Below are 27,123 nucleotides of genomic sequence, written 5' to 3' on the forward strand. Positions count from 1 at the left end.
TGGGCATGGTGGCTTAACGCCTGTAATCCCAGCACTTTGGGAGGCTGAGGTGGAAAGATCGCTTGAGCCTAGGAGTTCAAGACCAGCCTAGACAACACAGTGAGACCCTGTCTTTACAAAAAATAAAAATAAAAATAAAAAAATTAAAAGAAAGTAGCTAGGCATGGTGGTGCCTCCCAGCTGCTTGGGAGGCTGAGGTGGGAGGATCGCTTGATCCAAGGAGGTTGAGGGTGCAGTGAGCCATGATCGTGCCACTGCTCTCCAGCCTGGGCAGCAGAGTGATACCTGCCTTAAACACACAAACACAACTCAAGTGAGACTTTGCTTCCCAGAGGCCTGAACTCTATTTCAGATGAGTATTTTCTGTTACTTCCCCCTAGGAGCGAATCCGTTTAGCTCGACAGATTGACAAATCTGAGTATCGGAACTTCCAGGCTTGCCTGCACAACTCTTGGATTGAGCAGGCAGCAGCTGCCCTGGAGATTGAGCTGGAAGAAGACATGTATAAGGGTAAGCCCTTGGGCGGGATGGGAATTGAGGAAGTTGAAATCTCTCTTTAACTTTTGCCTTGTTGGAACCATCTCTACTACTGTGGATCTTGTCAAAATCAGCAAGACGTCCTTCCCCCTCTTTGCTAACAGGCCCTAGTCCCAGATGAGCCTACCGCCCTTGGTCAGTCTTTTGTTTCCTCTGTCTCTGTCTTGTGCCCTCATGGACAGGCAGTGGAGTACAGTGAGGAAGGGAGCAGGCTCTCTGGCCAGGCTGCCTGTGTTAGAATGCCGGCTCATTGCCTTAACTATGTTACTGAGTCAAGTTATTTAACTTCTGTTGTGTCTCAGCTTTCTCTGCCATAAAATGGAAGTAGTCAACTACCTACTTCATGGGATTGTTGTGAAGACTGATTGAGTTAGAAAATGTTAAGTGCTTGCGGCATTGCCTGGCAAATAGAAAGTATTACATTTTAAGTTATTTGTCATTATGGTTCCTACTACACCTGCCTTCCAAGCTGACAAAGCACTTCCATGCCATTATCTTATTTGATCTTCTCCACTCTCATGGCATGAACACAGCAGGAAGTACTCTCATTTTACATATGGGAACTAGATACTCACAGCAGAGGCACTTTGTGCAGGGCAACAGCTCTGTCAACAAGGCATTTCCTGAGCTGCTACTCTGTGTGTGACCAGAGGCTGAGGCTTCAGGGATGAGTCTGCTCGGTCCCTGCTCGAGAAAGCTCCTGAGTCTTAAGAAGTGGTAGAACCAAATCTAGAACTCCATGCTCCTTCCACACCAAGTATGAGGCTCAGCAGAGATGTTGACACCTCGGTGCCCAAGTCTGCAAATTCAGAGACAGACTTACTGCTGTCTGCTCAGCATGGAAGCCAGGAGCCAAACCAGTGGGCTTGATGACAGTAAGCTGGTCCTCCTGGTGGCTCAGGGTTGGGGCTGGGGCCCGGCTTCCCTTCCTGAAGACAGGCTGAGGTGGAACCCTTTGGCTCTGCCAGCCTCTCCATGTGCAGTCACAGCACTGGTGGCAAGGCACAGGACAGCTGGGCTACAAAGAAGCATTCAGTGTCTCCTCGGGGGGGCCAGTGGGTGGTTGTAGTTGTGAAGTCACCAAACCCCAGGTGGGCAGTAAGTGGGTGGGTCATAGGAAGAAAAGTGATCTTTGTCTGATGGCTGGCTCTGTGATGTGAGCCAGGTGACTTCTCTAAGCCTGAATTGCCTCATCTATAAACATAATTTCAGCCTTGGAGGATTTTTATGAAGTAAAAGGACAGAGCGGTCCTGCGTATCCCCCGCAAATGGTTAGATGTTATCCATTTACAGCCCCTGCCAAGCCACCACTGGCTTCTTCAGAGAACTTTTGAACCCTGCCTCCCTAAAGTAGTTCTAAAACATTTTTCATTGTGTTATCCATCAAGGGAAACAAAATGTTTCTACAAACCATAGTAAATAGGATCTTTTTTGTATGGTGTTTCAAGGAGGAAAAGCTGACCAGCAAGAAGAGCGTCGGAGACAAAAGCAGATTAAGGTTCTGAAGAAGGAGCTGCGCCACCTGCTCTCCCAGCCACTGTTTACGGAGAGCCAGAAAACCAAGTATCCCACTCAGTCTGGCAAGCCACCCCTGCTTGTGTCTGCCCCAAGTAAGAGCGAGTCTGCTTTAAGCTGTCTCTCCAAGCAGCAGAAGAAGACGACAAAGAAGCCAAAGGAGCCGCAGCCGGAACAGCCACAGCCAAGTACAAGTGCAAATTAACTGCCCTGGTCAAGTGTGTTAGTGACTGCACATTGCTCTCTGTTCTCTGGCTATTTGCAAAACCTCTCCCACCCTTGTGTTTCACTCCACCATCAACCCCAGGTAAAAACATCTCCCTCTCTTCTACTCACACCCATAGCGGGAGAGACCTCATGCAGATTTGCATTGTGTTGGAGTAAGAATTCTATGCAGCAGCTTAATTTTTCTGTATTGCAGTGTTTATAGGCTTCTTGTGTGTTCAACTTGATTTCATAAATTAAAAACAATGGTCGGAGCCATTGTGTCATCCTGCATTTTTTTTTTTTTTTTTTTTTTTTAGCTAGAAGATGGTTGGGGGCGTGGTGTCGTTTGTTTCATTATTAACTTAGTGATTCTCCTGGGCCAGCACAGTGCTAAGCCCTTGAAAAGATAGGAATAGTGTCAGGCCTCTGGCTGCAGGCCAAGATTGGACAGTGTGGATGGAGCAAGAGGCTGGAATGTTCAAGAGGCACATGTTCCTGCTTTACCCAGAGCAGCACTCTAATAGCTCCTTAGCTCTCTCCCACACTCTTGGCTATTGTCTGAGCCACTGTGGGAGGTGGGCAGGGATGAGGTTGCTGTCTTCAGGCTTCCCTCACATCAGAGTCAACAGTAACAGTCACAGGTCTGACGTGTGAAGCCCTCAGGATCTAGCCCCAGCCTTGTCTCCACTCCCCACCTCTGTGACAGAGCAGGCCCTGCTCACGGTTCCATGCACCCCTTCTCTTGTCCTGAGCCTTTGTGCAGAATAGGCTTTTCCATCGGTCTGCATTGCCTTTTGGTCTTCTCCACCCCAGAGCACTGCTATGGGTCCTCTAGTACTGAGCCTCTAAGGGGGAGCAGTGCTTCTCCTGGGGTTCCCTTAGTGTCCCATGCTTACCCTCTTCATAGCACTTGCCATGCTGTGTTCCCTTAGCTGAGCTCCTTGGGAGAAGAGGAACTCAAGGCTTGGTCAGCCTGGTATAAATGTGTGCCCAGAGAACTAGGGACTTCCCGGTGCTGCCCCAGCTTTGTCTGCATCAGTGTAGGTGAGTATCCACAATTCCCACCACCATGGGAGAAGCTCAGATTTCTGCATAACTGTCTGGCTTCCAAACAGGTATTTATCGGGGCACAATACAATACAGCTGTTCAGTTCAAGGGGTGCTAGGGAATTGAAGAGGATACACAAATGGACCAAGATACTCCAAGATCTAAGTAGCTCACCTCTCTCGCCTCATGGTTGGCACTTTTATCTAATTAGCATTTAGTCTTGAAGGTCCTGAGAAATTTTTTTTTTTTTTTTTTTTTGAGACAGGGTCTTGCTCTGTTGCCCAGGTTGGAGTGCAGTGGCACAGTCACAGCTCACTACAACCTCACACTCCTGGGCCCAGCCAGTCCTCCTGCCTCAGCCTCTTAAGTAGCTGGGACTACAGGCACACACCACCACACCTGGCTGATTTTTTTTTTTGTAGAGATGGGGTCTCACTATGTTGCTTAGGCTGGTCTCAAAACTCCTGCCCTCAAGTGATCCTCCTGCCTCAGCCTCCCAAAGTGCTGGGATTACAGGTGTGAGCTACTGTGCGCATCTATAAGTCTTAATAGTGTTTTTTGTACTTGAGCATATAGACACCCAGTGATTGAGACTTGCCCAGCGCCACACAGCAGCCAAGTGGCAGAGGTGGGATTAGTATCTTCCTTCTGGGCCCAGGACAAGTTCAGAAAACTACTTCAGTCTCAGAAGTGTTGCCAGGGAATGACCTCCCATCCCCCAGTGTCGCCAGTGACCTGGATAGGAGGGGAAAGTGCCCCTGTCTGTGAGGTCAGCTCCTGACTGACAGCTTTCAGAGAATGACAGGGAGACTCCATTTTCCAAATGATGCAGTGGAGGTCAGTGGGGTTAGGAAGCAGGCTCAATATCCCCCAATAGCACCTGAGCCGTGGGAGTGAAGCCACTTGTCACAAGCCAAACATAAATCCCCTGATGACTGTCGGTGTCCTGCCCTAGCCTTCTAACAGCAAATTATTTTCCTTTTTTTGGTGGAGGAGCTAATAAGTAGACAGGCTTTAAAAGACAGGAGCAGCCTTCCAAGCAGTGCTACTCTCGCCTAGTAAGGTGAAGTCAATGGGCAGAGCTTCCTGAGTGTCCTGGATCTGCCATTAAACAAGGAATATCCCTCCCCAGCTAATCTACTCAACACACAAGCACCACAGAAAAGCAGAGTTCTTGGCTGCATGCCAGGAACCCAGAATTAAGCCAGGACGAAAGTAGTTATGGAAACCATTTTAATGCTAGGAGAATGTTTTTACTTACTGCCCAGGGAAGCTGTAGGGCTTGGCCTACATCCCGCAGGGCCTGGGGCCCCTGAAAGTCACTCACTGAGTCACAGCCCCCTCTCCCTCCCGTGTCTGCTCAGGGTGGCGATGTGTTTGGCTCCTAGACTCTGTCTAATGGTTCCCCTGACACTCCTGCTTGGGAAGCCACAGAGTCACTGCCAAGGTGACATGCTTCCCCATCTGCAGTGCCCTGTGCTTCCTGTCGGGAAGGACAGGTTGGGGAACATCCCTTTGTAGAGCCCATACGATGAGTGTCAGGTATAATAGCTGTTTTCACACAAGGAATCTCATTCCATTTTAGCCAGTAATCCAGTGATACATAGGTATTGTCGCCGTTTCACAAACTTTGGAATTGAGGTTCAGGGAGGTGAAGTTACTTGGCCAAGATCATACAGCTAGTAAGTGGCAATGCTGAGGTTTGAACCCTGGCATTCTGGCTCCAGAGATCTCATTTGTGGTTAAACTAGAAGCCCAGTCAAAAGCAGGGACTGTGCTCTTTCTGTTGCTAATTGTTCCCATTGATTTATAAAGTTTCCTTTGGAGAGAAAGTATCATAATAAACGTGCAGTTGTGAAAACAAGCTCTCAAAACAACTCCCCTTCCAGCTTTTGGTCTGGAGAGAGATGGCTCTGTGGGGTGAGGGTAGAGAATTATCCAGGAAGTGTGACTGCCAGGGAGACTGGCTGCTGTGGACAAGCAAGGTAACATCGACAGATGACTAGATTTTAATAAGCTGCCAAAGCCTGCCACACCTTTTCATCCACTGTGTTCTCCCTTTGAGACAAAGATCTGAGAGGGAATGTGGGGGGAACAAGGGCAATGGTTCAGATTTGGCTGATGGTTTTTTGCAAAAAGGGGAAAAGCAGAGGGTAAGACCATGAAAGTAACTTGGCCTGCCTCTGCCAGAGCTTGAGTGTCCTGATTCTGAAGTGATAGAATAGATTCTTTCCTGGGAAGAGGGCCCCTGTGAGTTTCTGGGGGGCTCTGTGACCTGGAAGCACAACACAGGCAAGTCTCCCAGAGGGAATTTCTCCAGCCAGTCTGCCAAACAGCTCTGCTTGTGAGGTTACCACACAAGCCACAGATACAGAGACATAGCAGCCAGTGAGGCTTCTGCTGTGCTTGAGAGACTAGCTGGAAGGCCCAGAGCCCACCTGACAGCCCCTCAGAATAGCCAAGGTGTCGTCCAGGCCATGTGTGTGTCCGTTCACACCTTTTAGTTGGGAAACAGGGATCCTCTGGAGACTTGTCTGGCAAAGATGATGCTATTTACAAATCATGTCATGTGTTCCCCCCATGCTTCCAGTGTACTTCTCATAGACCATGGTGGGGTACTGAACAAATTCAGAGGTGATGGTCAAATTTACATTCCTGTGAAAAAGTGACATAATGACTTAGAGCCTTTGGATCCAAACTCGTAACTGAGGGCAGCATGGAAACCAGGGGCCCTGCTTGGAACTAAAATCCCCTGACATCTAAGAGTGCTATTGGCTTTTCACGAAGGCAGAAGAGTGACACAAATCGGACATTTGTATCAAGAGGACTCTGAGGAGTCTGCTACCCAGCCCTTGTGTAGTCAGGTTGTCAGCAGACTCACGCAGCAGCACCAATAGATTCCAATAAATCCCTGCAGAATGAAACCTGTGAGAAGGTGGCCTTCAATTAAGGAAGGACCCCAAAGGGCAATTCCACACCCTGCGTTTTCCATTTCCTCCTACAGAGAAAGAGAGGTTGCTAGCAGCACCTCCGCCCAGCCAGGGTGTGGGGCCCCACTGGTGCCATCTCGCCGGCCAGCCCGCGGATGGAATCTTGAAGGTCCTGAGGCAGCAAGGTGAGGGGCTTATTTAAGGGGCATAGCCAGGTGGCCGAATGAGGACGCTGCTGGCCAGAATTCCCAGGCAGTTTCCACATGGAAATCTCCCCACTGCCAACTTACATGGCTTGTCTGTTCTTTCCCACCAACCCTCTGACCAGTCCGTAAAGAGAGCAGAAGCGGGAAAGGGAGAAAGCCAGGGGCAGCTTGCAAAGCATCTGCTCTGCTCAGCTGGGTCCATGGCTGTGCGTGCCGACACCTCCATCCGTGAAGTACCCGGACTCCACTTCTAGGATTTGCTGGGGATGATGGGACAGCTGCAGCTTCCTGGTCCCAGACAGAAATACACAGATTTTGCTCCAGACCCTAGTCTTGTAAGCCTCTGTCCAGGTGGGGCTGACAGCAGAACCCTGAAGGGCTCGTCCACCAAAAATCAGGCAGTTCTGGCCCTGAGAGAAGTAGAGGGGCCCCAACAATTTAAGCTCCTGCTAAAGGCTAAAGGCCCTTTTCTGGACTTTGGCAAAAAAAAGAAAGTCTTTTTTTCTCCTTAAGTTACGGGTAGGAAAATACATCCATCATGAATGTTTGAAACCACACCGCAGCCCTCACATTCAAATTGACCTCAACAGGCCATCTGCCAGAGCCCAGTCCAACAAATGACTGGACTGGACTCTGTAGGCCTGGTAAGTCACCTGCATTAAGACAGCTAACCTTGAGCTCTTCCTCCCCCGCAGAGAGGCACTGCCCCTGATAAAGAGAAACCAGAGGCCCCATTTTTCTACAATGCAATGTCAACATAGGCAGGACCCTCCTCCAGTTGAAGAAACAATTCCAGAGAGGGCAGGTGACCCACCCAGGCCTCACAGGGAACTGTCAGGGGCCCAGTTAGAAAGCATTTGATCGTCCATTAAAATAAATACTAAAAATGCCACCAAGTTACCACAGTCCATAATGGGTAGGCCTCGTTCCCAGGGGCTTTGCCCAAAAGGCTGCACATTTTCTTGCTACAGAAATTGAAGAGCCGGAATGTTCCATTCAGAATGCAGTCCCATTAGGTGACAGGTTCCACTGCATGGCCTAAAATTAATCAATGTTTATCGGCTGCATAAAGGATGTTGTAGTGGGATGTTTTATAGAGCAGGTAAACGGAAGGGGTGGCGGCCTCAGGGAACACGTGGTGGTTCAGGGCGGTATCCATCTCGTCCACGTACTCCACCTGCAGGGCGATGCTCAGGGCCTGGGACAATGCCGTGATCTGGATATGGTCACACTCTGTGGCCATGGGCTCCACTTCCTGCAGGGAGCCAAAATGAAAAGAAGCCAGCTTAGGAGGGAGGCCCTGGCAGAGGACAAGTGAGTTCAACTCTGGCTCTCAGGGTCATGGTCACAGCCTCTGTGCTGGGACATCATCTTCACAACATCCCATGAGTTGGGTATGGACATTCTAATGTCACACAGGAAACAGCCTCACTGAGAGGCAGCACAGCTAGAAATCGCTACAATGGCAAGAATCGAACCTGGATCTTTTCCATTCTAGACCTTGTTGTTGCACCTGAGAGCAGGCTACTACTTTAGACGGATCTGGAAAGGGGGCAGAAATTTTTCAGGTTGGGCATCAGAGAGTCTTAGAGATAAAAGGCACCCTGACATCCAGGGATGCCTTTCAAGCTTAAGTGTTTACAGAGGCCAGGCTGGTGAGTGAGGGTGCCAGTCCGGATGCTGCAGAGGCGATGGCAAGCAGGCGTGTGTCCCACATAGAGAGGGCAGCTGCTGCTTAGTGCCTGCTGATACTGTCCTGCACGAGCAAGGGCCTGGGGGCTGGATCTTCTGATTTTCCAACAGAAATCCAAATATTCCTATGAAAAGTGCCTAATTTTCAAATATTGGCAATTCTTTCTGGTAAATACCATGCATCATAAACTATGACTGCGGTTTTGTAAACAGGCCAGTCCAAATCCCTTATTTTTCAGATGGGAAATCTCCAGGGAGGGAAGTGCCTTGCTTCAGGCCACACAGCTCAGGCAGCTCAGGTGAGACCTGTCTGCAGCTTGCTGACCTAGCTCTGTTTGAATTGCAAGGGCAGTCGTGACACCCAAGTCCCTTGGCTAGAGATGGGTGCTGAAGTCTGTGGCAGAGGGCCACAGGAGCAGAACCCAGGGCTGGGGCTGAGACCCCAAGCACCTACATGAGTGCAGAAGTCTTTGATGTCCATCTCCTCATCAATGAAGTGCCGGAAGAAGTCTGCTCGGTTTCTGATGAAGGCCGATGTGAGCAGGCGCAGGAACTGCACGATGTGGTCTGAGGCACTCTGGTCGTTGAACACCTTCAGCAGGCTGGACACTGAGCCATCTTTCTCTACCAGTTCCACCACACTGTAAAACTGTGCCCGCGCGGCCCTCAGCTAGGGAGGCCAAGCAAGCCCCAGCCCTCCCTCTGCATTCTCCCTCCGCTCCCTCCCTTTGCATGAAGCCCTCACGTGCATTTTCATTTGTAGATTCTCAGGTTGAGGTAGAAAATCAGTCTGAGATTCTGCCTAAGCTAAGTAACCCAGGGTTAGCAAGACTTTGTAGTTTGTACACTAGGCCAGAGGCACGTCTAGGGAGCGGCAGTTGGGTCTCCCTGCCATGACTACCTGGGTTTGCATTCTCACATGCACACTCAGAGTGGCAAGCGTCAGAGTCCTCGATCCCGCCCCTTCACTAACTGGATAGGGAGGCACAAGGTGGAGATGGAATAGGGTGAAGGACGTGCCTCCTCCCAAAGGGAGGGCAGGGCCCTGGGCTCCCTGTGCCCACACACCCCCACAGACCCTCTGTCCTTCCCCAGCCAGGAGGAGCAGAGCTGTGGGCTGTGCGGGGGCTCCAACCAGTGCCCGCTCCTGTCTGCTCTGCCAGTGTGGAAGGAGGGACTAGGTGAACTCACAGCATTGAAGAAGTTTCTGAACTTGTGCTCCTCAAAGCCAGCAGCCAGAAGGTCATTTGGGGTCTGCAGTACGCGTTCTTTGAACCTACAGGAGGTAGACTGAGTGTTTACAGGGAAACACAGCAAGTGTGCTGTGATTGTCAATTGTGCATCCCCCTCTCAACCCACTGCGTCCACCAACCTCATCTCTAGTCCCCGGCCCTGGTGACTGAGCGGCATTGTGTGTGTGTGCATGGTGGAAAGACGATATGACAAGGGCGTGTGTGATTTTTCATCTTTTCCAATTCCCTACTCAGTGACCTCATGAGGGCAGCTTGACTCAATCATGGTAATATTGAATACTGACACCACAGCAATCGACTGACAACACACACCAGGCCTCCCGCACGCCCAAAGCCAGCTGTTAAGCATCTGCCAGCACCAAGTCACCCTTGGGGACCCGCTCCACAGGCCTTGCTCTGTGCATGCTGGGTTGTTCCTCTCTGCACCTACTGCAGGCCCCCTGATGGCACAGCCCCTTTCTGGGACCTGTCCTGGTACCCTCAGGGGGCATGGCAAGAAACCCAGGCCTGGGCCTGGGCCTGGCCCTGGCTCCAGGACACTCCAAGTTTAGTGGCAGCAATGAGGTATGGAGGAAGGGCTGCCTCCCACAAGGACCAGGTGAGCGGCCCTGGGTGACTAGCTGGCAGGCGCAGAACACTAAGGCCACACCTAGTTCTCCAGCCCCTTACTTTCCCTAGGAACGGAGATGAGGCTCTGACAGGACCCGGGAGGCAGAAGGTTTCACAAGGGAATACAGAGGCCTGGGCCACCTAAGAAGTTGCTGTGCTCCGGAAAAGCCTAGTGCCTTGTAGGAGGACAGGGGCGGTGAGGAGGGAGAAGGTGGTGGGTGTGGACGGGAAGCCAGTCTCCTAACTCAGAAGTAGGAGTGTTTGCCTAGACCCCGCTTGCCCCTGGCTGGTCCTGGCATATCTAAGAGTCCTGCCTGGGCCAGGACTAGATTGTCCTGATTGCAGAGTGAGGTGCCTGGATTGGAGGGATGGATCCTGTGCTGACTTCTAGCCACAGTCCCCTCCAGCCCTGTCAAGTCTCCCTGTGGCTTTTGGCCATAGGCTCCCCTTTGGCACAAGTGTGGATGGTGATGACGCCTTGACTGCAGGGGTGCTGAGGGCGAACGGAGGGCTGCCCGGGAGGATGAGGCCTCCACTGCGGTGGTACCTGCTACCTAGGTTTCCCCTCCGGGCCACGGCAAGGATCTGATGGTCAGTGCTGACTAATGCCTGCTGCCCAGGAGCCACCCTCATCAGCACCCCCTGTTCTGTCTTCAGCTGTGGCCTAGGTGGCCCGTGGCCAGAGTACTAGAAGCAGCTCCAGGAAGCAGCTGCAGTTATCCAGGGCTGCTCCAAGGGCCCACAGCCTCTTCGGGCCACTCTGTCCCTGCATGGCCATGAAGTGCACTGCTCTGCTCCCAGCTCTCCTGCCCCTACTCCCACCCCCAAACCTCTGCCTCATTCCACATTCATTCCTTGCCAGTGACTTGTGGGCCCCTCTGTGCCAGGCACTGGGGACACGGAGATAAGCAGCACGCGGTCGCAGGCCCTGTTAGAAGGGGGCAAGCCCCCAGGCCAGGACATGCACCCCCGAGAGGCAAGCCAGGGATGTGGGAAAGGATGGCACTGGGGCTCGGCAGGGGGGCAAGTTCAGACAGCTGGGGCTGCACACAAGCCTGTGTGGGACCTCTGGCAAGTCATTTGACCTCTATGAGGCTCTGTTTGCTCATCTGTAAGATGGGGTAGTAACAGTGGCTGCTCTCAATGGAAGCGCGTTCTCCAAGCCTCTGGCACACAGAAGTACTTTGCATACTTCTAGAGCAAGTATGCAAGATCCAGGGCTGGAACAAGCATACTGCTGCAACACGCTTGCTCCAGCCCTGCAGCAGCACTGAGCAGAGAACAAGCGTCTGCCTGGGTGGCTCTGGGCTCACTGTACACAGGGAGACAGCAGGTTGTGGAGGATGCATGACGCAGACAGTAAGAGCTAGCACAGAACACCCCAGTCAGTGTTCCAAGTACTCACGAGTCAATCACTTAACGTCCATGACAGGGCTGTGGCCACTGTTCAGCTGGGGAAAGGAGCTACAGGGGAGTGAGTGAAGCAACCTGCCTGGGGCCCGAGGAACCCACAGCCAGGTCAGAGGCAGGGCTACCTAGGCCAAGGCAGCGTCGGGTGGCATGTCATGCCTGCAAGCTCCGGTGTGTGTGTGATAAGTGGGTCCTTGTGCCTAGAACTCAGGGTGGGCAGGCAATGGGGTAGGAGGGGCAGGGGCCTGGTGTGGAGGGCCTTGGTGTCAGGGTTTCCACTGCTCCTAGAGGTCAGGGGCATATTTCAAGCCTGTGAGTGACATGGTCTCGGTTTTTGTGTAAGAAGATGCAGGCTGAGGAGGGAGGACCGCCTGAGCCCAAGAGTTCGAGGCCAGCCTAGGCAACATAGCAAGACCCATCTCTTAAGAAAAAATAAAGAGAGAAAGAAAATGTTTAAAAAAAGAAAGAGAAAATGCTGGTGGTCTCATGCAGCCTTGTGGTTTGACTTATCACCTGTGTGCCCCCCCGGCTTGTCTGCTGAACGCCAGCCTCATACCTCCAGTGCCCACCAGACACCCGCACTCTATGACTCCTGGACATTTCAGACAGCATCGCAAAACACAGCTCCTGACCTTCCTCAGCCCTCCCTTGTAGCAAACAGCTTTTCCATCCTGCTAACTCTCAGGCCAAATCCCTGGGAGCCATCCTTGACTCTGCCATGTCCAACATGTGAGTCAGGCACGAATCCTGTCTTTGCCACCTCCACAAGTGTCTAGACCTGCCCACTTCTTGTCCTGCCCACTGTATCCACCTGTTCACGCCACGGCCATCTCCTCTCTGGATCTCTCGCCAACCACATCTCCCTGGCTGTGTCTCCACCCCCGTCTATCCTGCACACAGCAGCCAGCAGGGCAAGTCCCCATGCTGCGCAATCCTTCGGTGGCTCCCGTGTCCTTCAGGCTGAAAGCCAAGGTCCTTAGAAAGGCCTGAGGTGCTGTGTGCCCTGTCGCCCTTACCTCTCCAACCCTACTTGAAACAGACAACGCCAGACCTTGCACTCCTCAGCCTCCTTCCTGCCTGATTTTTCCCACAATACTTATCACCATCTGACACCTCAAACGTGATACTCATGTGCTGTCCATCTTCTCCCATTAGGACGCAAGCCCCACAAGGCAGGGATTTTTGTTTCTCTTGTTCACTGCAGTATCCCCACAGCCTAGAGCAGGGTCTGAGCATGGCACCCGTGTGTGCTGACGAGCAGGGAGACAGGACGGAGGAAAGGTGAACAGAGCACATGGGCTGGTGCAGAGAGAGATGCAGGCATCGGGCTTGGCCAGCATCACCCACTGAGTCCTCACAGTAGCATCCTGAAGTGTGTTATAATGTCCACCTTCCACGGGCATGAAAACTGAGGACCAGAGAGGTCAGGTCACTTGCCCAAGGTTGCACAGCAAGTAAGCAAGAGAGTGAGGTCTGACCTCAGAGCCCAGGGCTGCTGCGTGGCACAACTCCAGGGCACATGGGTCATGGGGAATTGAAGTTGGGGTCATAATCCCTGCACTGTGCTGCGCTGGTTCCCACAGGGCTCTGAGAAAGTTGGGGAGGGGAATGGCTTGAGATAGCTGACTCTTCATCAAAAGGGGCTCTGCCCGCCTGTCACTGGGGAAACAGTCTGAACGGTTCAGCCAAGGAACAGATGGCTCAACTTCTACCCTCTTTGAGATCATCTATATTGTGAACAGGAGATGATGGCCTTAACCTAGTAGTTCTCAACCAGATAGGGTCGACTTTTTTTCCGCCGAAAGGAGATTCTTGGCAGTGTCTGGAGGCAGTTTTGATTGTCATGACTTGGGGAAGGGGTTACTACTAGTATCTCGTGGGTAGGGGCCAGGGATGCTGCTAATAAGCCTACAATGCATAGAACAGCCCCCACCACGAGCATGATCTGGCCCACATCAGTCATGCCGCTGGTGAGAAACCTGGCTTAGCCAAAGAAGTGCTCTGTGACCCACAGCCCCCCGTACTGTTTCCAGAGGGCATTTGGGTGCGGGTCTCAGATGAGGAGGGCCCATGGCCCTCACCAAAGCCTCTAAGGGCTCTGAGACCCCCAAAGGTTAAGAGCCAGGTGGGTCTCTTAGCTCCTTGCTCCTCAAAGCGTGGTCTGAGGCCCAGCGGCATCAGCATCTCCTGGGAGGCAGTGACAAAAGCAGTCCCAGCTCTGCCCTGCTCCCACTGAACAGGAATTTGGGTCCTAGCCAGGTCTGTTTGTTGGTCTTTGCTTTTTTTTTCTTGCTATGGACTAGAGAATCAGGGGCCTTGTCCAAATGTTCAGGTATGAGAAGCCCTGAACTAGCCGAGATGATACGGGCAGCTCTGGACACAGACCTTCTCCAGCATGACCTCAGGGCCAGGCCCAGACAGCTGAATGCCTGGGTCACACACACTCCAAACCAAGGTCAACAGGAATCATGCCGAACACCGGGGCAAAGCTGCTTTTTTTGTGTGTTTTCTTTTTTCAGATTGGGTCACGAAGTACCTGCTCCACGCGACTTACCTGGGCTGACCCAGGCCTGTGGTGGAAGCAGAGGCTGGAAAGCTTCTGGGAAGCCACAGATTCCATCCTCCACCCCTTGGCTGCCCCCAACTCCACCACAGCAGGCAGCTGGCCTCCCCCAATGTCAAACGCCTCTGCCAGGCAGCCCTTCAGCTCACTCTCTGGGTTAACCAGCCCGAGTGTAACAAAAACCTCCGAGAGACTTGGGGCTGACCTAGCACAGAGAATATAGCCTTGAGAGCCCAGGGGGCCCCGGCACTCACTTGAAGATCTCCCTGCTCTTCCCCAGCAGGGACTCCAGGTAGGAATAGCCCAAGGCCCTGTAGAAGCAGTTCCCATCCCCTTTGGTCTTGCGGATGGCGGTGAACCTTTTGCTGAGTTCCTGTGGGGGACAGAAAGAAATGTGGGCATTTGCACCAATAACAGCTCTGTGTGGTTTGGGTGCTGGGACTAGCCAGGTGCCCCCCATTTCTCCCAGGAAACGCCTGCTCCCTCCCTTCAGGCTGCTATCCCCTCAGCCTCCCACGCTGGTTCATCCCCCTGATATAAAAATACACTGCATTGTCCTGTGTGTCCGTCCCTGCCCCCAGGCAGCCTACAGTCTGGGAGGGAAGATGAATAGTTAGACCGTGGCACTGTGAGGACAGAAGGAGTGCCTGGCTGGGTGCCACAGGGCAGTGGCATTGCACTGGCTTTTGGAAGTTGGGGAAGCCTTCCTGGGGGAGCAGCACAGAGAATCGGGAGCTGCAGAAGTAGGGAGTGGGGGGTTGCATGTGTGAGCAGGGGCGGGAGGGGTAGGCTCCAGCTCCACTCCTAGCAATAAGTAGGTGTCCCTCTGAACTGGCCTGGAATCCCCTTTCCTACCTCATGGGACTATAAGCAGCGTTTTGACAGCAGAGGATGGTTTTCAAGGGGTCTGGGAGTTCCTGTTCCCCCCATAGCCATGAGAAGGCTCAGAGCTGACTTGGGCCCACCTGAGGCCAGTTGGCAGTGGGGAGGCAGGGACTCTCTGGAGCCCCTGGCTCTTCTCCCAGGAGGGCTCCAGGGGACACGAGGGTCAGCAGGCTGCAGAGCCCAGCTCCTGTCCTGGAAGTGCCCCTGCAGCGGCGTTCAGATCACATGATGCCTACACTACTATCCCTGGCTGCTGATGGACATCTGACCCAAGCTGGACCCGTCAGAGTCTCTGACGATAAGTAATGGGGTCCAGCAATGGTGCTGCGTGTCTGAGAGGAACTCAAAGGGAAGGGCCTGTGGGGCCAGTACCAGAGCAAGCCTGTCCTGCAGCGAGAGGAAGTCCTGCAGAGTGCAGAGAGCAGCCGGGGCCTGCTGCCAGAGGGACAGAGTGGGTACCCAGCTCCTCCGGCCACCCACAGGTGACCGCTCCATGAGCGATCCCTGCAGCCTTCCCACAAATCCCTTTAGCCTCACTGGAGTACACTTTCCCTCCAGAGGTCTCCCGGCACAGCAGTTACGAATGTGGCTTGAGACTCGGCTGCCTGGGTTTAAATCCCAGCTTGGCCACTCATGAGCTAAATGGCCACAATTTAATTTCTGTGCCTCAGTTTCCTCAGCTGTAAAATGTGCGTAATAAAAGTACTTACCTCACAGAATTGTAATGAAGTCTCAGTGAGTAAATAAAACATTAGGATAGTGCTAAACTTTTAAACAAAAAATCCTTTTATTTTTTGGAATGAAAGGATGTATTGCTAAGGCAAATGTCCAACATTGAAATATCCTAGGAATCCTTTCATTTGCCCAGGAACCTGGCCCAAACTATTGGCCTTCAAAGAGGCATCACCTTTACACTCCCAACTCCAGCCCGTTTATTTTAGGATGCTTTTCTCCCTGCCCTCTGCCTCACCTCGATTTTCCTCCGGTAAATCCTGTTTTCAGGATGGTCCCGAAGAATGGATAGAATGTCACATTTTTCTGATATTAGGTTGAAAGATGTTTCACTCTGGAAGATAGGGAAGGAAGAAATGCTGTGACAATTTCAAAAGCAACGGATGGGACTCCGTGAGCTGGTGGCCTCTGAACTGCTGGTTACAGACAACAATGAATGGGACCTTCCTACCTTCTCATGCTGGGAGTATGTTACCAGCATCCTAGACACCTGTTGGGATCACCACATTTCCAGGACAGGGATGGTCAGGGTCAGGGCCATCGTGAAGAGACAGCCCTGGTTATAAGGAAACTCATCTTGTTATTGAAGCCTGATTCATTTCACAGAATGTGTACCTCGTACCTAATGAGCCTTCATGCTAGAGGATAAGGCCCTTTGTCTCCTTCCGTCCCTCCTCTCTCATTCATGCATTCATTCATTCATTCTTTTATTCATCCAACAATTCCTGAACATCCACATGCCCAGCACTGTGTCACATGCGGGAAATACAGAAGGAGGAACGTCTAGCACTCCCCCACCCACAAGGCTCACATTCTACAGAGAAAAACAATCAAGATAGGGGGTGATAAGGTCACCAGAAGAGGCCGCACTGTGTGGCACTGGTACACGGAGATGGCAGGGAAGGTGTCAAGAGATTGAGCTCAGGGAGCACAGGGCGGGAGGGCATCTTCATGCACCACCTAGCGGAGAAAGTTTATACTACAACCCAGCTCTAGGTCTGGGTCAATTCCAACCCAGAAAGACAAGCCTCCTACAGGCAGGGTCTCTCCAGGCCTGAGAAGAAATTGGCAGGCGGGGAGGAGGCAACTGCAAAAGGAAGCTTCTGGGTGAAGGAAACTGCAGGAGACACCTCGTTCTAGCAGCCAGCTCCCCGTGGGCCTGGTCTCCACCTTGTGCTATCTTGTCAGCAGGGCTCAAACAAGCGAGAGATGCATCTCTAGCCTCCAACCCACCCAAAGCCGCTTTGATTGCAGCATGAACATACTGTGAGAGAAATGGTGTTAAAGCCACTTACAGTTTATAGCTTAAAATAAGTGAGGCTGGCTGCTGCACACAACCAGAGGAGACCATTTTTATGCCATAGAGTACTGTGGATGGTCACTGTTAATTGGGATTTTTGTAAATAGAAATCTAGTTTTCCATCCATTTATCACCATCATTGTTGACATGCAGTTGTAACTGGCCTTTTTCATGTCACATCGGCCACAGTGGCCTTCCCTGGTAGCCTCTCAGCCTCATCACTGACTAGATAATGATCTCAACCCAATACCATCCTGCTCAGAGAGGAGCCCTCTGATGCTACAAACCCCTTTCTTCACCTAAAGAAATATATCTGGATTTTTGATGATTAGCTTTTTCCAAACCTCAGCACACAGAAGCAGAAAGCTGGACCATGAGATTAGATAATGAGGCCTAAATGACTTTTGTTGCTCCTGTCTCCACATGGGACAGACTGCAAACTTCCATCTGGCCCCAATCCTGCATCCAGTATCAGGTCAGGGGAGAAGCTGGGACTGGGCAGGGATGTTTTTAGGGGGCCTGGATGACAGCTTGTCATACTGTCTGCCATCTTCCATTCACCAAGGGCCTGGCACAGAAGCGGGGGACATATTTTTCAAACAAATGAATAAAAGCTACCTCCTCCATGAAGCCTCCCTGATCTCCTCACCTCATCTGAGTCAGTCCTGGGCTCTCCCTTGAACTTACACTTTATTCCATTTCTCCCTTTCTGGTGGCACCAAACATGATCTCCCCCAAACATGGGATTCAGGGCAACTTCCCAGAAGAAAGCTTAAAAATAGAAGATGAATTCATTGTCCTAAAGAACTGGAGGGGCCGGGCGCGGTGGCTCATGCCTGTAATCCCAGCACTTTGGGAGGCTGAGGCGGGTGGGTCACGAGATCAGGAGTTCAAGACCAGCTAAGATGGCAAAACCTCGTGTCTACTAAAAATATAAAAAAAAATTTAGCTGGGCGTGGTGGCACATGCCTGTAATCCCAGCTATTCAGGAGGCTGAGGTAGAGAATTTCTGAAACTGGGAGGTAGAGGTTGCAGCAAGGCAAGATCGTACCACTGCACTCCAGCCTGGGCGACAGAGCAAGACTCCGTCTAAATAAAATAAAAAAAAAAAAAAAAAGAACTGGATGAAGAATGCTTCCAAAAGTGGAAACAGGACATGCAAACACTTGGGGGGTGGAAAGAAGGGATTCTGGATTTTGCTTCTAGAAGCTTCCATGCTGTACCTACCCTTCTTTGCTAAATTAATCCAGCCCCAGACTCCTTCCTTCCTTCTGCCCTGACATCATAGTGTGGGCTGGCAAAGCAACAGGAAAACCATCAGGAGGAATCAGATAACACTTGGGGGCAGGTGCCGAGGGCTTCTGTCTTATCAGCCGTGACCTGTTTCCTCCCCACTAATGAAATCCCACAACACGATGAAAAATGACTGGGTAAGTCACAACAATCCTACCTCTTTCCTACCTCTTTCCCATTTTCCTAGCCTCCCTTGCAGCTATGGGCAGTCAGGTAGCTGGGGTTGGCCAGCTGGACCCATGAGAAGTCTGCTGGGGACTTCTGGGGAAGCTTTTGGTTTTGGATAAAAGGAACAGAGATGGGAGTGTTTTACTTCTTCCCGCCGTTAGTGCAGATGCAATGTCTACAGCAGCCACCCTGCGAGTGTGAGGCTGAAAGTCAACACATGGAAGATGATCTGGCGATCTGCTACCCTAGGCCCAAGAGGTATGAGGTGATAACAGGTGCCATTATTGTGCATATACAATGTGCTAGGCTTGGGGAGAGAGGCTGACATATCCCCATTATCTCACTGAATCCTCACAACCACCTCCTGAGATGGGTATTATGCCCATTCTACTGACAAGGTCAGGTGCCCTGTGCTAAGAAGCAATTTTAGGCAGATCTATCTGACTCTGAAGCCCATGGAAATTCTACCATGCCAAACTGCTAGGTAGGCAGAACGCAGAGGTCTTGAGGGATCAAGGCTGCTAAACACAAAGGGACATTCCACGCAGGGCAGCCCAGGGCCTTCTTATCAATAGGCCAGGCCCCAACCTCCTGCCCCTGAGGCCTCCCCCAGGAAAGTTCTCCATCCAGCTCCTGATCCTGGGGGCTCAGTGTCCACAACAGCGTTTTCAAGCCCAAGAGATGCTCATCACAGGTGGAACAGGACACGATTTACAGGCAATACCCAGACACGGCGGTAAAATACGTCAGTGATATCTGGAAGGAAAGTGATTTGCCTTTCCACTTCCTTCAAGCCTTCTAATCGCATCAAGGAGAAAGACAGCCTCTAGCATACCTTCAACTCCTTTCTACTTTGCTAGTCTCTCTTCTCAAAATGGGGCAGGCCTCTGACTCGGAGCTTAAAATCATTCCATTTTCATTTGTGTTTTTTTCTTTTAACTTAAACCAAGCCAGATTTATTGACTTCAAAGGCAAATTTATAAAAAGTTAACATGTTTTGGTCTATTCTAAATTATGAAAGATTGGCATTACTAGCATAATAACAATTGCTAGTTGTACAATTAATTTGGCACTCATACTGTGTGCTAATACAGCAAATATGCATAGGATTCTGTACGTTTCAGAATGGAAGCTCACTCTCTGCTGCCCTGCGTGGATGGTAGGAGGACAAACAGGTAATACTGAAAAGCAAGCGCACCTGCTCTGCAGTCACGCACACTCTGACTTCATTCCAAAGTCCCATTATTTATCTAACAATTTGTTTATACTATATAAAAGTCTTGTTGTTTTTACAGACAGCTGACTTAAAATGATGGCTTGGGTCTTTTTAAATTATAGATCAAACAGTACAACTATATTTAATACTGCTGGTGCTTGGACTGCCCAAAACCAAAACCAAAATGGCGGAAGGAGGACACAAAATCAGCTACATTTCCTCTGCAATGTCTGAGAAGGTAATCAACAGAGGAGTGGAATGGATTTAAGGAATTAATCTTCAACATGCAGAGATAAGTACTTCAATGCAGAAAACTGCCATCAACAGTTAAAATGAGGGGGCCTGGCGCTGTGGCTCACGCCTGTAGTCCCAGCACTTTGGGAGGCCAAGGCAGACAGGTCACAAGGTCAGGAGATCAAGACCATCCTGGCTAACACGGTGAAACCCCGTCTCTACTAAAAACACAAAAAATTAGCCGGGCGTGGTGGTGGGTGCCTGTAGTCCAGCTATTCGGGAGGCTGAGGCAGGAGAATGGCATGAACCCAGGAGGTGGAGTTTGCAGTGAGCCGAGATCCTGCCACTGCACTCCAGGCTGGGCGACATAGCGATACTCCATTTCAAAAAAACAAAAAAACAAAAAAACAAAAACAATGTTAAAATGAGGAATATTTAAAGGTGGATTAGGAACGAGGGTGGCACCTATGCCAGGAAAGTCAAGTTAGGTTTCCACTTGCTCTATTAACATAAACTTTGCATTTTTGATAAATCTACTTAAGCTCTTTAAAAGAGCCAAGTTAAGGGAAAATATTACATAGGGCCCGGTGCAGTGGCTCACGTCTGTAATCCCAGCACTTTGGGAGGTCGAGGCAGGCGGATCACAAGGTCAGCAGTTCAAGATCATCCTGGCCAAAATGGCGAAACCCCGTTTCTACTAAAAATACAAAAATGAGCCCGGCATGGTGGTGGGCACCTGTAGTCCCAGCTACTCAGGAGGCTGAGGTAGGAAAATCACTTGAACCCAGACGGCAGAGGTTGCAGTGAGCCGTGACCAGACCACTGCACTCCAGCCTGGGCGACAGACTTCATTTCAAAAAAAAAAGAGAAGAAAATATTACATAGCAGTTCGGAGCCCTCTCAGCTCCTAAGAGCTGAGCTCACCGTACCTGCAGGACATGCTGTGGAAACCAGCCTCAGGAAGGTATTTTTTCAGGTTTTGGTCCCCTTCATCCCTGATCCCTATTTCCATTCCTCCATCCCCCCATGCCTCTATAGGTAGTTTCTATGGGATGTCTTTCTAGATAGATTTGTTTTTTATTATGATTATGGTAAAACATACATAGCCTAAACTTTATTATTTTTATCCATTTTTAAGTACACAGTTCACTGGCATTAAGTACATTCACACAAGAGTGCAACCATCGCCACCATCCATCCCCAGAACTTTTAATTTTCCCAAACTGAAACTCCCATACCCATTTTTTTTTTCTTCCATGTACTTATGATGAATCTCTACTCATTAAACACTAACTCCTCATCCCCTTGCCCCCAGTCTCTGGCGACCACCTTTCTACTTTTCTGTCTCTAATGAATTTGACTACTCTAGGTACCTCGTATAAATGAAATGCATCTGCCTTTTAAAAACTACAGACTTGGCCGGGCGCGGTGGCTCAAGCCTGTAATCCCAGCACTTTGGGAGGCCGAGACGGGCGGATCACGAGGTCAGGAGATCGAGACCATCCTGGCTAACACTGTGAAACCCCGTCTCTACTAAAAAATACAAAAAACTAGCCGGGCGAGGTGGCGGGCGCCAGTCCCAGCTACTCCGGAGGCTGAGGCAGAAGAATGGCGTAAACCCAGGAGGCAGTGAAGCTTGCAGTGAGCTGAGATCCGGCCACTGCACTCCAGCCTGGGCGACAGAGCCAGACTCCGTCTCAAAAAAAAAAAAAAAAAAAAAAACTACAGACTTGTAAGTATGCGTGCATTTTAAGTTTGCATAATATTAGTCTATAGATACTCTGGAGATTTTTTTCCCTTTAGTCCACACTATTTAAGAGCTACCCCTGCTTACAAATGTCTCACGGGTGGGCTACCTCCATCTGCAGGTGCAGGTGATGGAACCTTGGGCTAGCTCCAGGGCCCCAGGGGTCCCAGATGTGCTTACTGGGGGACCTGGGGACAAGTGGATTCTCACTTTGGCCCTTTGAGTCCCCACCTGGCACCTCCAGAATGACCCAACTCCGCCCAAGTTGGTCCCCTGCCACTCCCCACTGGCAGGGCCCTGGCCACACCCCTGGCAAGACCAGAGACTCAAGCTCCTGGGAGAACCCCAGGCACACCCTCAATTTACTAGCCCATAAATCAGGCATGAGGCTTGACCTGGCTGGCTCTCATTTGTAATTGCTTTTTAAACCATGGCTGAAAATTTCCAGGATGTTATGGAGAAAGGACAGGCCACATCTTGACAATGTCCTGTCAGACCTAATTAGGCCACCTAAAAGGACTTTAGCCCTTTAATTGCTGGTTTGCGAGTAGATGCTAATTAATTAAGTCAGATAGCACCGCGGCTTGGAAACAGATTTAGCAGCTTGCGTGGAGGAATATATTTCAAAGTGAGAAAAGGATGTTCTTTAATCACTGCTTTTCCCCAGTAACCCTGGGAACTAGCAGAAAGCGCTAGGACGTGGGCTTGGTGTTCAGACTGGCTTTGAGTCTTCGGTGGGAGACGGCACTACATCTGTCTGCTGGTCCTTCCTCCTACATCCCTGGAACACCGGCTGAGATGAAAGAGCCAGGGTATAAACTCCCACCATGATGCTGGAGAGCTTGCCCTTAATACCCCATCCCTAATCCATGGACCAAGCCCTACCTCCAAATTTAGGGAAAGTACAAGTCCCCACTTTCCTCTGGTTTTCCCTCCCAAGCCTCTGTATATACCTGAAACCTGCCCACATAACCCAAGGACTCCTCAAGCAGCCCGCGGCCATGGGCCCAGCACTGTGGACTGCTCCAGTGGCTGGAGGAAATGTCCCTTCAGAGGTGTACTCAGCGGTATGATACATGACATATGTATGCATGCAGTGCTCAACGTTGTTGTTCTTTTGTTTTTGAGATGGGATCTCACTGTGTTGCCCAGGCTGGTCTCAAACTCCTGGGCTCAAGCAATCCTCCCACCTTGGCCTCCCAAAATGCTGAGATTACAGGCATGAGCGCCTGGCCTCAGAGGTTTTATATTGATGAGGTGAGCGATGACAAATGTTTGGAAGCCATGGATTTGGGGGCAGCCAAGTGCCCTGAGTTTCCTGTGGCTGCTGTAACAAACGAGCACAAATGTAGTGTCTCAAAACAACACAAATTTATGATCTGACGGTGCTGGAGGTCACAAATCCGAAAGGAGTGTTGCTGGCCTAAAGCAAGATAGCGACAGAGCTGCGTTCCTTCTATGGGCTCTAGGGGAGAATCTGTTTTCTTCAGTTTCTAGAGGCTCCCAGGTTTCCTGGCTACGCACCCGCCCCCCGCCCCCCACATTACTCTGCCTTGCTCTCATAAGGACACTAGTGATTACATCATTGCGCCTACCTGGATAACTCAGGATCCTTAACTGAGCCCCACCTGCCAAGCCCCTCTCGCCACGGTAACACAGTCACAGGTTGTGGGGATTAGGACGTGGACATCATTGGGGCCACTGCTCAGCCTTCTACGTGTCGCTTCTCTGCTGCTCCACTAACAAAACTGACAAGACCCTGCAATGAGACTTCACCCCCTGGGTCAGTTCTTGGTTGGCTTTGCAGAGACCCTGACCTGGGCCCTGGCCTTCCCTCTTAGAATATGCCTGAACTCATGCAGCATCCTCCCAACAGACCCTCACATCTTCCTCTCTGGTCCTGACCTCTCCCTAGAGCTCTGACTCCATAGCCACTCGCCACTCAGAAGTCTGAGAACATTACTGAATTAGCATGTCCCTGACTGCTCTCCTGCCCACCTCGCCCCCCACCCCCCACAGGCTTCTCCAGCTCCCCAGAATGCCCCTCTATCCAGGCAGAGCTCACGCTGAGACCCAGAAGTGCTTCTCCACTCCTCTCTCCTCGACCTCCCCATTGGTCCAAGCTGCCATCATCTCCCCCCAGGGAGGCTGCACCAACATCTGCCCAAGGACCTCCTGGCTTCCACTCCTGCCCCCATCCCAGCCCATTCTCCACAAGCAACTGATACGAGCTGCTTAGCCAGCAAGGGCATGCCCTTCCTCCACGCCCTCCAATGGACTCCCTCACTTAGGCCAAGACTCAATCTTTTGACAATGACCTCCCAGATCTGACCCCATGTGGCCCTCTCTGTGTTCCTTCACAAGACACACTCATTCTTACCTCAGGACCTTTGCACGGCTGCTCCTTCTACCTGGATTCTTCCTCTGCCTTTCCCAAGATGCAGGCGGAGTCACCTCCTCAGAAAGGCCTTCCCATGCCCCTCCCCATCCCTCTCACCTTTATTTCTTCAGGGCATGATCTAATAGGCTCGCCTGTTTACCCGCGTGCTGCATGGCTGCCTCCACTGGAATGCCAATTCCATGAGCGCAGGGACTTTGCCTGTCAATGCTGGCTTCTCAGTGCCTGGTACACAGCCATGTTCCAGAAATGTATACTGAGTGTTATGGGTTGAACTGTGTCCCCCCACCAAAATTCATATGTTGAATTCCTAATCCTTGGTACCTTCGAATGGGATCTTATTTGGAAATAGGGTCATTGCAGATGTCATTAGCTGAGATGAGGTCATGCTGGAGTAGGGTGGGCCTCTAATCCAATACCACTGGTATCCTTATAAAAAGAGGCAATTAGGACACAGACCCGCATACAGGAAGCACACCACATGAAGATCAGAGTTCTGCAACCACAAGCCAAGGAGCTACCAGAATCTTGGAGGGAGGCCTGGAACAGAGCCTTCCCTAGTGCCTTCAGAGGGAGCATGGCCCTGCGGGCACCTTGATCTTCAGCTTCCAGCCTCCAGCACTGTAAGAATCCATTTCTGTTGCTCTACACCACAGTTTGTGGTACTTTGTAATGGCAGCCTGGGAAGCTCACACACTGCATGAATGAATAGACAGATGCATGCATGGGACTAGCCAGGCTCTGACTCCAGCCTGGCTACCTCCAACCCTGTGTCCACTTCATCATCAGAGAGATCGTCCAAGTCAACCATCTCTTACTTGTCAAAAATATGTTATGGTTTCCCCCTTATTGGTGGAATAAAACCCAAACCCCACAGCACAGCAAGTGAGGAGCTGCACAGAACATCCTGACCCCACCGAATTTTCCAGACTCAATTTCCCTGCCTCCCTCAATCTCCTTGCATCTTCAGAGGCTGTTTACCTTTCTCCATTCTTGACCATGCTTCAAAGCCTGATAGCCCATTGTCCCCCCGCACCCGCCAAAAGGAATGTACCCTTCCCAAATCCTTCTTGAACACTCATATACATCCTTCAACTCAGCTCAAAAGACCTCCTCTGCAGAACCTTCCAACACCCCCACTCCCTCAGAGCATACTGACCTCTCACTGTGTTCCCAAAGTCCTTAGGCCTCTTAGGCCATGACCTGTAGCTCAGACACTGCTTGTGTCCAGCTGTCTTGGCCAGCAGGCAGTGAGGTCCTAGAGCGGGCGGGCACCTTGTCCTTCTCATTAGTGTCACAGTGCCCAGCACAGGCCTGACAAAGGCGCCCAGTGGGGACCTATTTGACAAATAACAGAACAAAGCACAATAGGACCCTGTGGTTTTCCTGCTTACGTCTGACTCGTTCATTCGCCAAACATGAAATGCACCTTGAGTGCACGAGACCCCTTGCTATTTGCAGTCCCTGCCAGAGGCCTGGTCCTTGTCTCACCCCTACTTTCCCAAGGGGCTTTGTGTCTTCCACGGGGGGCCCTTCCTCAAGCTTTGCCCAGTGATGTAGAAACGGGAAAGCAAAGAAGATGCTGTATTTTCCAAGGATATTCCTTCTGTCACACACACACACTCACCACTATCCACACAATGCAGATTCAACATAAAAACCCACCATGCAGTATAGGGCCCAGTATGGTCCCCACACGCAGTAGGTGCTCAATAAATGCCACGTGAAGGGAAGGGAACAGACAGACCCTGCACTGCCTCCACCCCTGTGATTCCCAGACAGACATCCTATTTTAGTGGGTTAACCACTTCATCCATCGCCAAGGCACTCAAGCCCCCGGTGAGGGGTGAGGGCTTTGGACCCCACCTGCCCTCTAACTTCCAGTCTCCTGAGTTAGGGCAGATGGGGGCAGAGTGAGCGGCCTCACTGCATGGCACAAAGAGCAGCTACCGCCTCTGCTGTGCTCTCAGCTGCCGAGTGGTGGCCAGAGGGCATGCCAGCCTCCAGCTCCCGGGTGGCTAAGCCCATCATTACCCCAGCTCCATCACTCCCTGGTGGGTGATGCAGAAACACCTGGGCTGCCTGCCAGGAGCAGCTCAACCAGGTAAACCCTTGGGCACCAAGTGGAAGTAGGAAGCTGGTGCTTCCAGATGCCCCAGAGGCCCCCAGCTACGCACCAAGCTGGCTTGGCAAGGACAGTCCCAGCTCGCGTGCCCTGGCTGCCTATGCCACACCCAGATCATGCCAGGTCATGACCAGGCTTTGACCCATGCCCCAGCCTGGCAGCTGCAGTGACCCATTTTCCTGCCCAGTCATAGGAGAGAGGAGGCTGAGCTTGAAGAACCAGGCATCTGTGCACACCCATTTCCAGGACTCTGCTGTCACAGGAAAATCTCCAGCTAATTATCTCACATGGTTCTCACAGCAGCCCATTATACAGATGTGCAAAACGGTGCTGAGGGGGAGAGTGGGCCAACCAAAGCCTCTTTGCTTTCCAAGAGGTGGAAGTGAGACTTGAACCTGGGGCTGTGTGGCCCCGACTCAAGCCACTCAGCCCTCACTCCACAGGCTCCCCCCTGCTCAGGGTTGAAGGGTCTTAGGCAGCCATCCCACCCAGTCCGCTGCAGGATGCCTGACCCCAACGCAACCTGGAAGGTGAGCTGATGTAACACAAAGAGCACTGAACTGAGAGTCCAGAGGCCAGGGTTCAAGTACCAGGACCACCACCATCAGTACCAGCCCTTCCCTGTCTGGCCTCAGTTTCCCCACCTGCCCAAGCCCAGGGTTAGCCTGGCTCAGAGGGTCTCTGGGCCCCGTTCTGCGCAGACAGGACTCTCCATCAGGGATTCCTGAGTATTTTCTTTTCCCCGACCCCTAACTCATGTGCCTCACAACTTGAGGCAGCCTCTCCACGTGGGTCCTGACTCCAAAAATGAAGACGGACTAGTCGCCCGCGGGGACAGACGACCTGGTCCCCCGTGCAACTCCTAGATCCCCTCGTGGGGTTGGGGCAGGGGCCAGGAGTGGGGTGGTCTTTGACGGCTGAGCCCTCGGGTGGGTGGGGCCGTGGACTGCTGACTGGGGGGCTACTTAACAAAGAGGAGGCGACCCGTAGCGCTGCAGCCTCCCTGTCCCTGCTTCCGTCGAGGGCGCCCACCCAGCGCCGTCGAGGCGGCGCCC

The 27,123-nt window shown here is 51.6% G+C and overlaps 2 protein-coding genes across 2 annotated transcripts in view; one reads left to right on the forward strand and one right to left on the reverse strand.

Annotated features, from left to right (window-relative positions):
- The window catches only part of DDX24 (DEAD (Asp-Glu-Ala-Asp) box helicase 24), a 29,315-nt gene extending 26,783 nt beyond the window's left edge, over positions 1–2,532 (forward strand). The window contains exons 8-9 of the mRNA XM_011951552.1: positions 381–510; positions 1,986–2,532. Coding sequence (XP_011806942.1) covers positions 381–510; positions 1,986–2,257 — 402 coding nt within the window. The 3' untranslated portion in view covers positions 2,258–2,532. The remainder of the gene's footprint in view (positions 1–380; positions 511–1,985) is intronic.
- Positions 2,533–4,523: 1,991 nt separating this feature from the next.
- OTUB2 (OTU deubiquitinase, ubiquitin aldehyde binding 2) overlaps positions 4,524–27,123 on the reverse strand; it is a 23,112-nt gene continuing 512 nt past the window's right edge. Inside the window, exons 2-6 of the mRNA XM_011951553.1 lie at positions 15,826–15,921; positions 14,225–14,343; positions 9,327–9,411; positions 8,590–8,784; positions 4,524–7,698 (exon numbers count right to left, since the gene is read on the reverse strand). Coding sequence (XP_011806943.1) covers positions 7,492–7,698; positions 8,590–8,784; positions 9,327–9,411; positions 14,225–14,343; positions 15,826–15,921 — 702 coding nt within the window. The 3' untranslated portion in view covers positions 4,524–7,491. The remainder of the gene's footprint in view (positions 7,699–8,589; positions 8,785–9,326; positions 9,412–14,224; positions 14,344–15,825; positions 15,922–27,123) is intronic.

The sequence above is a fragment of the Colobus angolensis genome, unplaced genomic scaffold, assembly GCF_000951035.1.
Source record: "Colobus angolensis palliatus isolate OR3802 unplaced genomic scaffold, Cang.pa_1.0 Scaffold32, whole genome shotgun sequence".
Classification (NCBI taxonomy): domain Eukaryota; kingdom Metazoa; phylum Chordata; class Mammalia; order Primates; family Cercopithecidae; genus Colobus; species Colobus angolensis.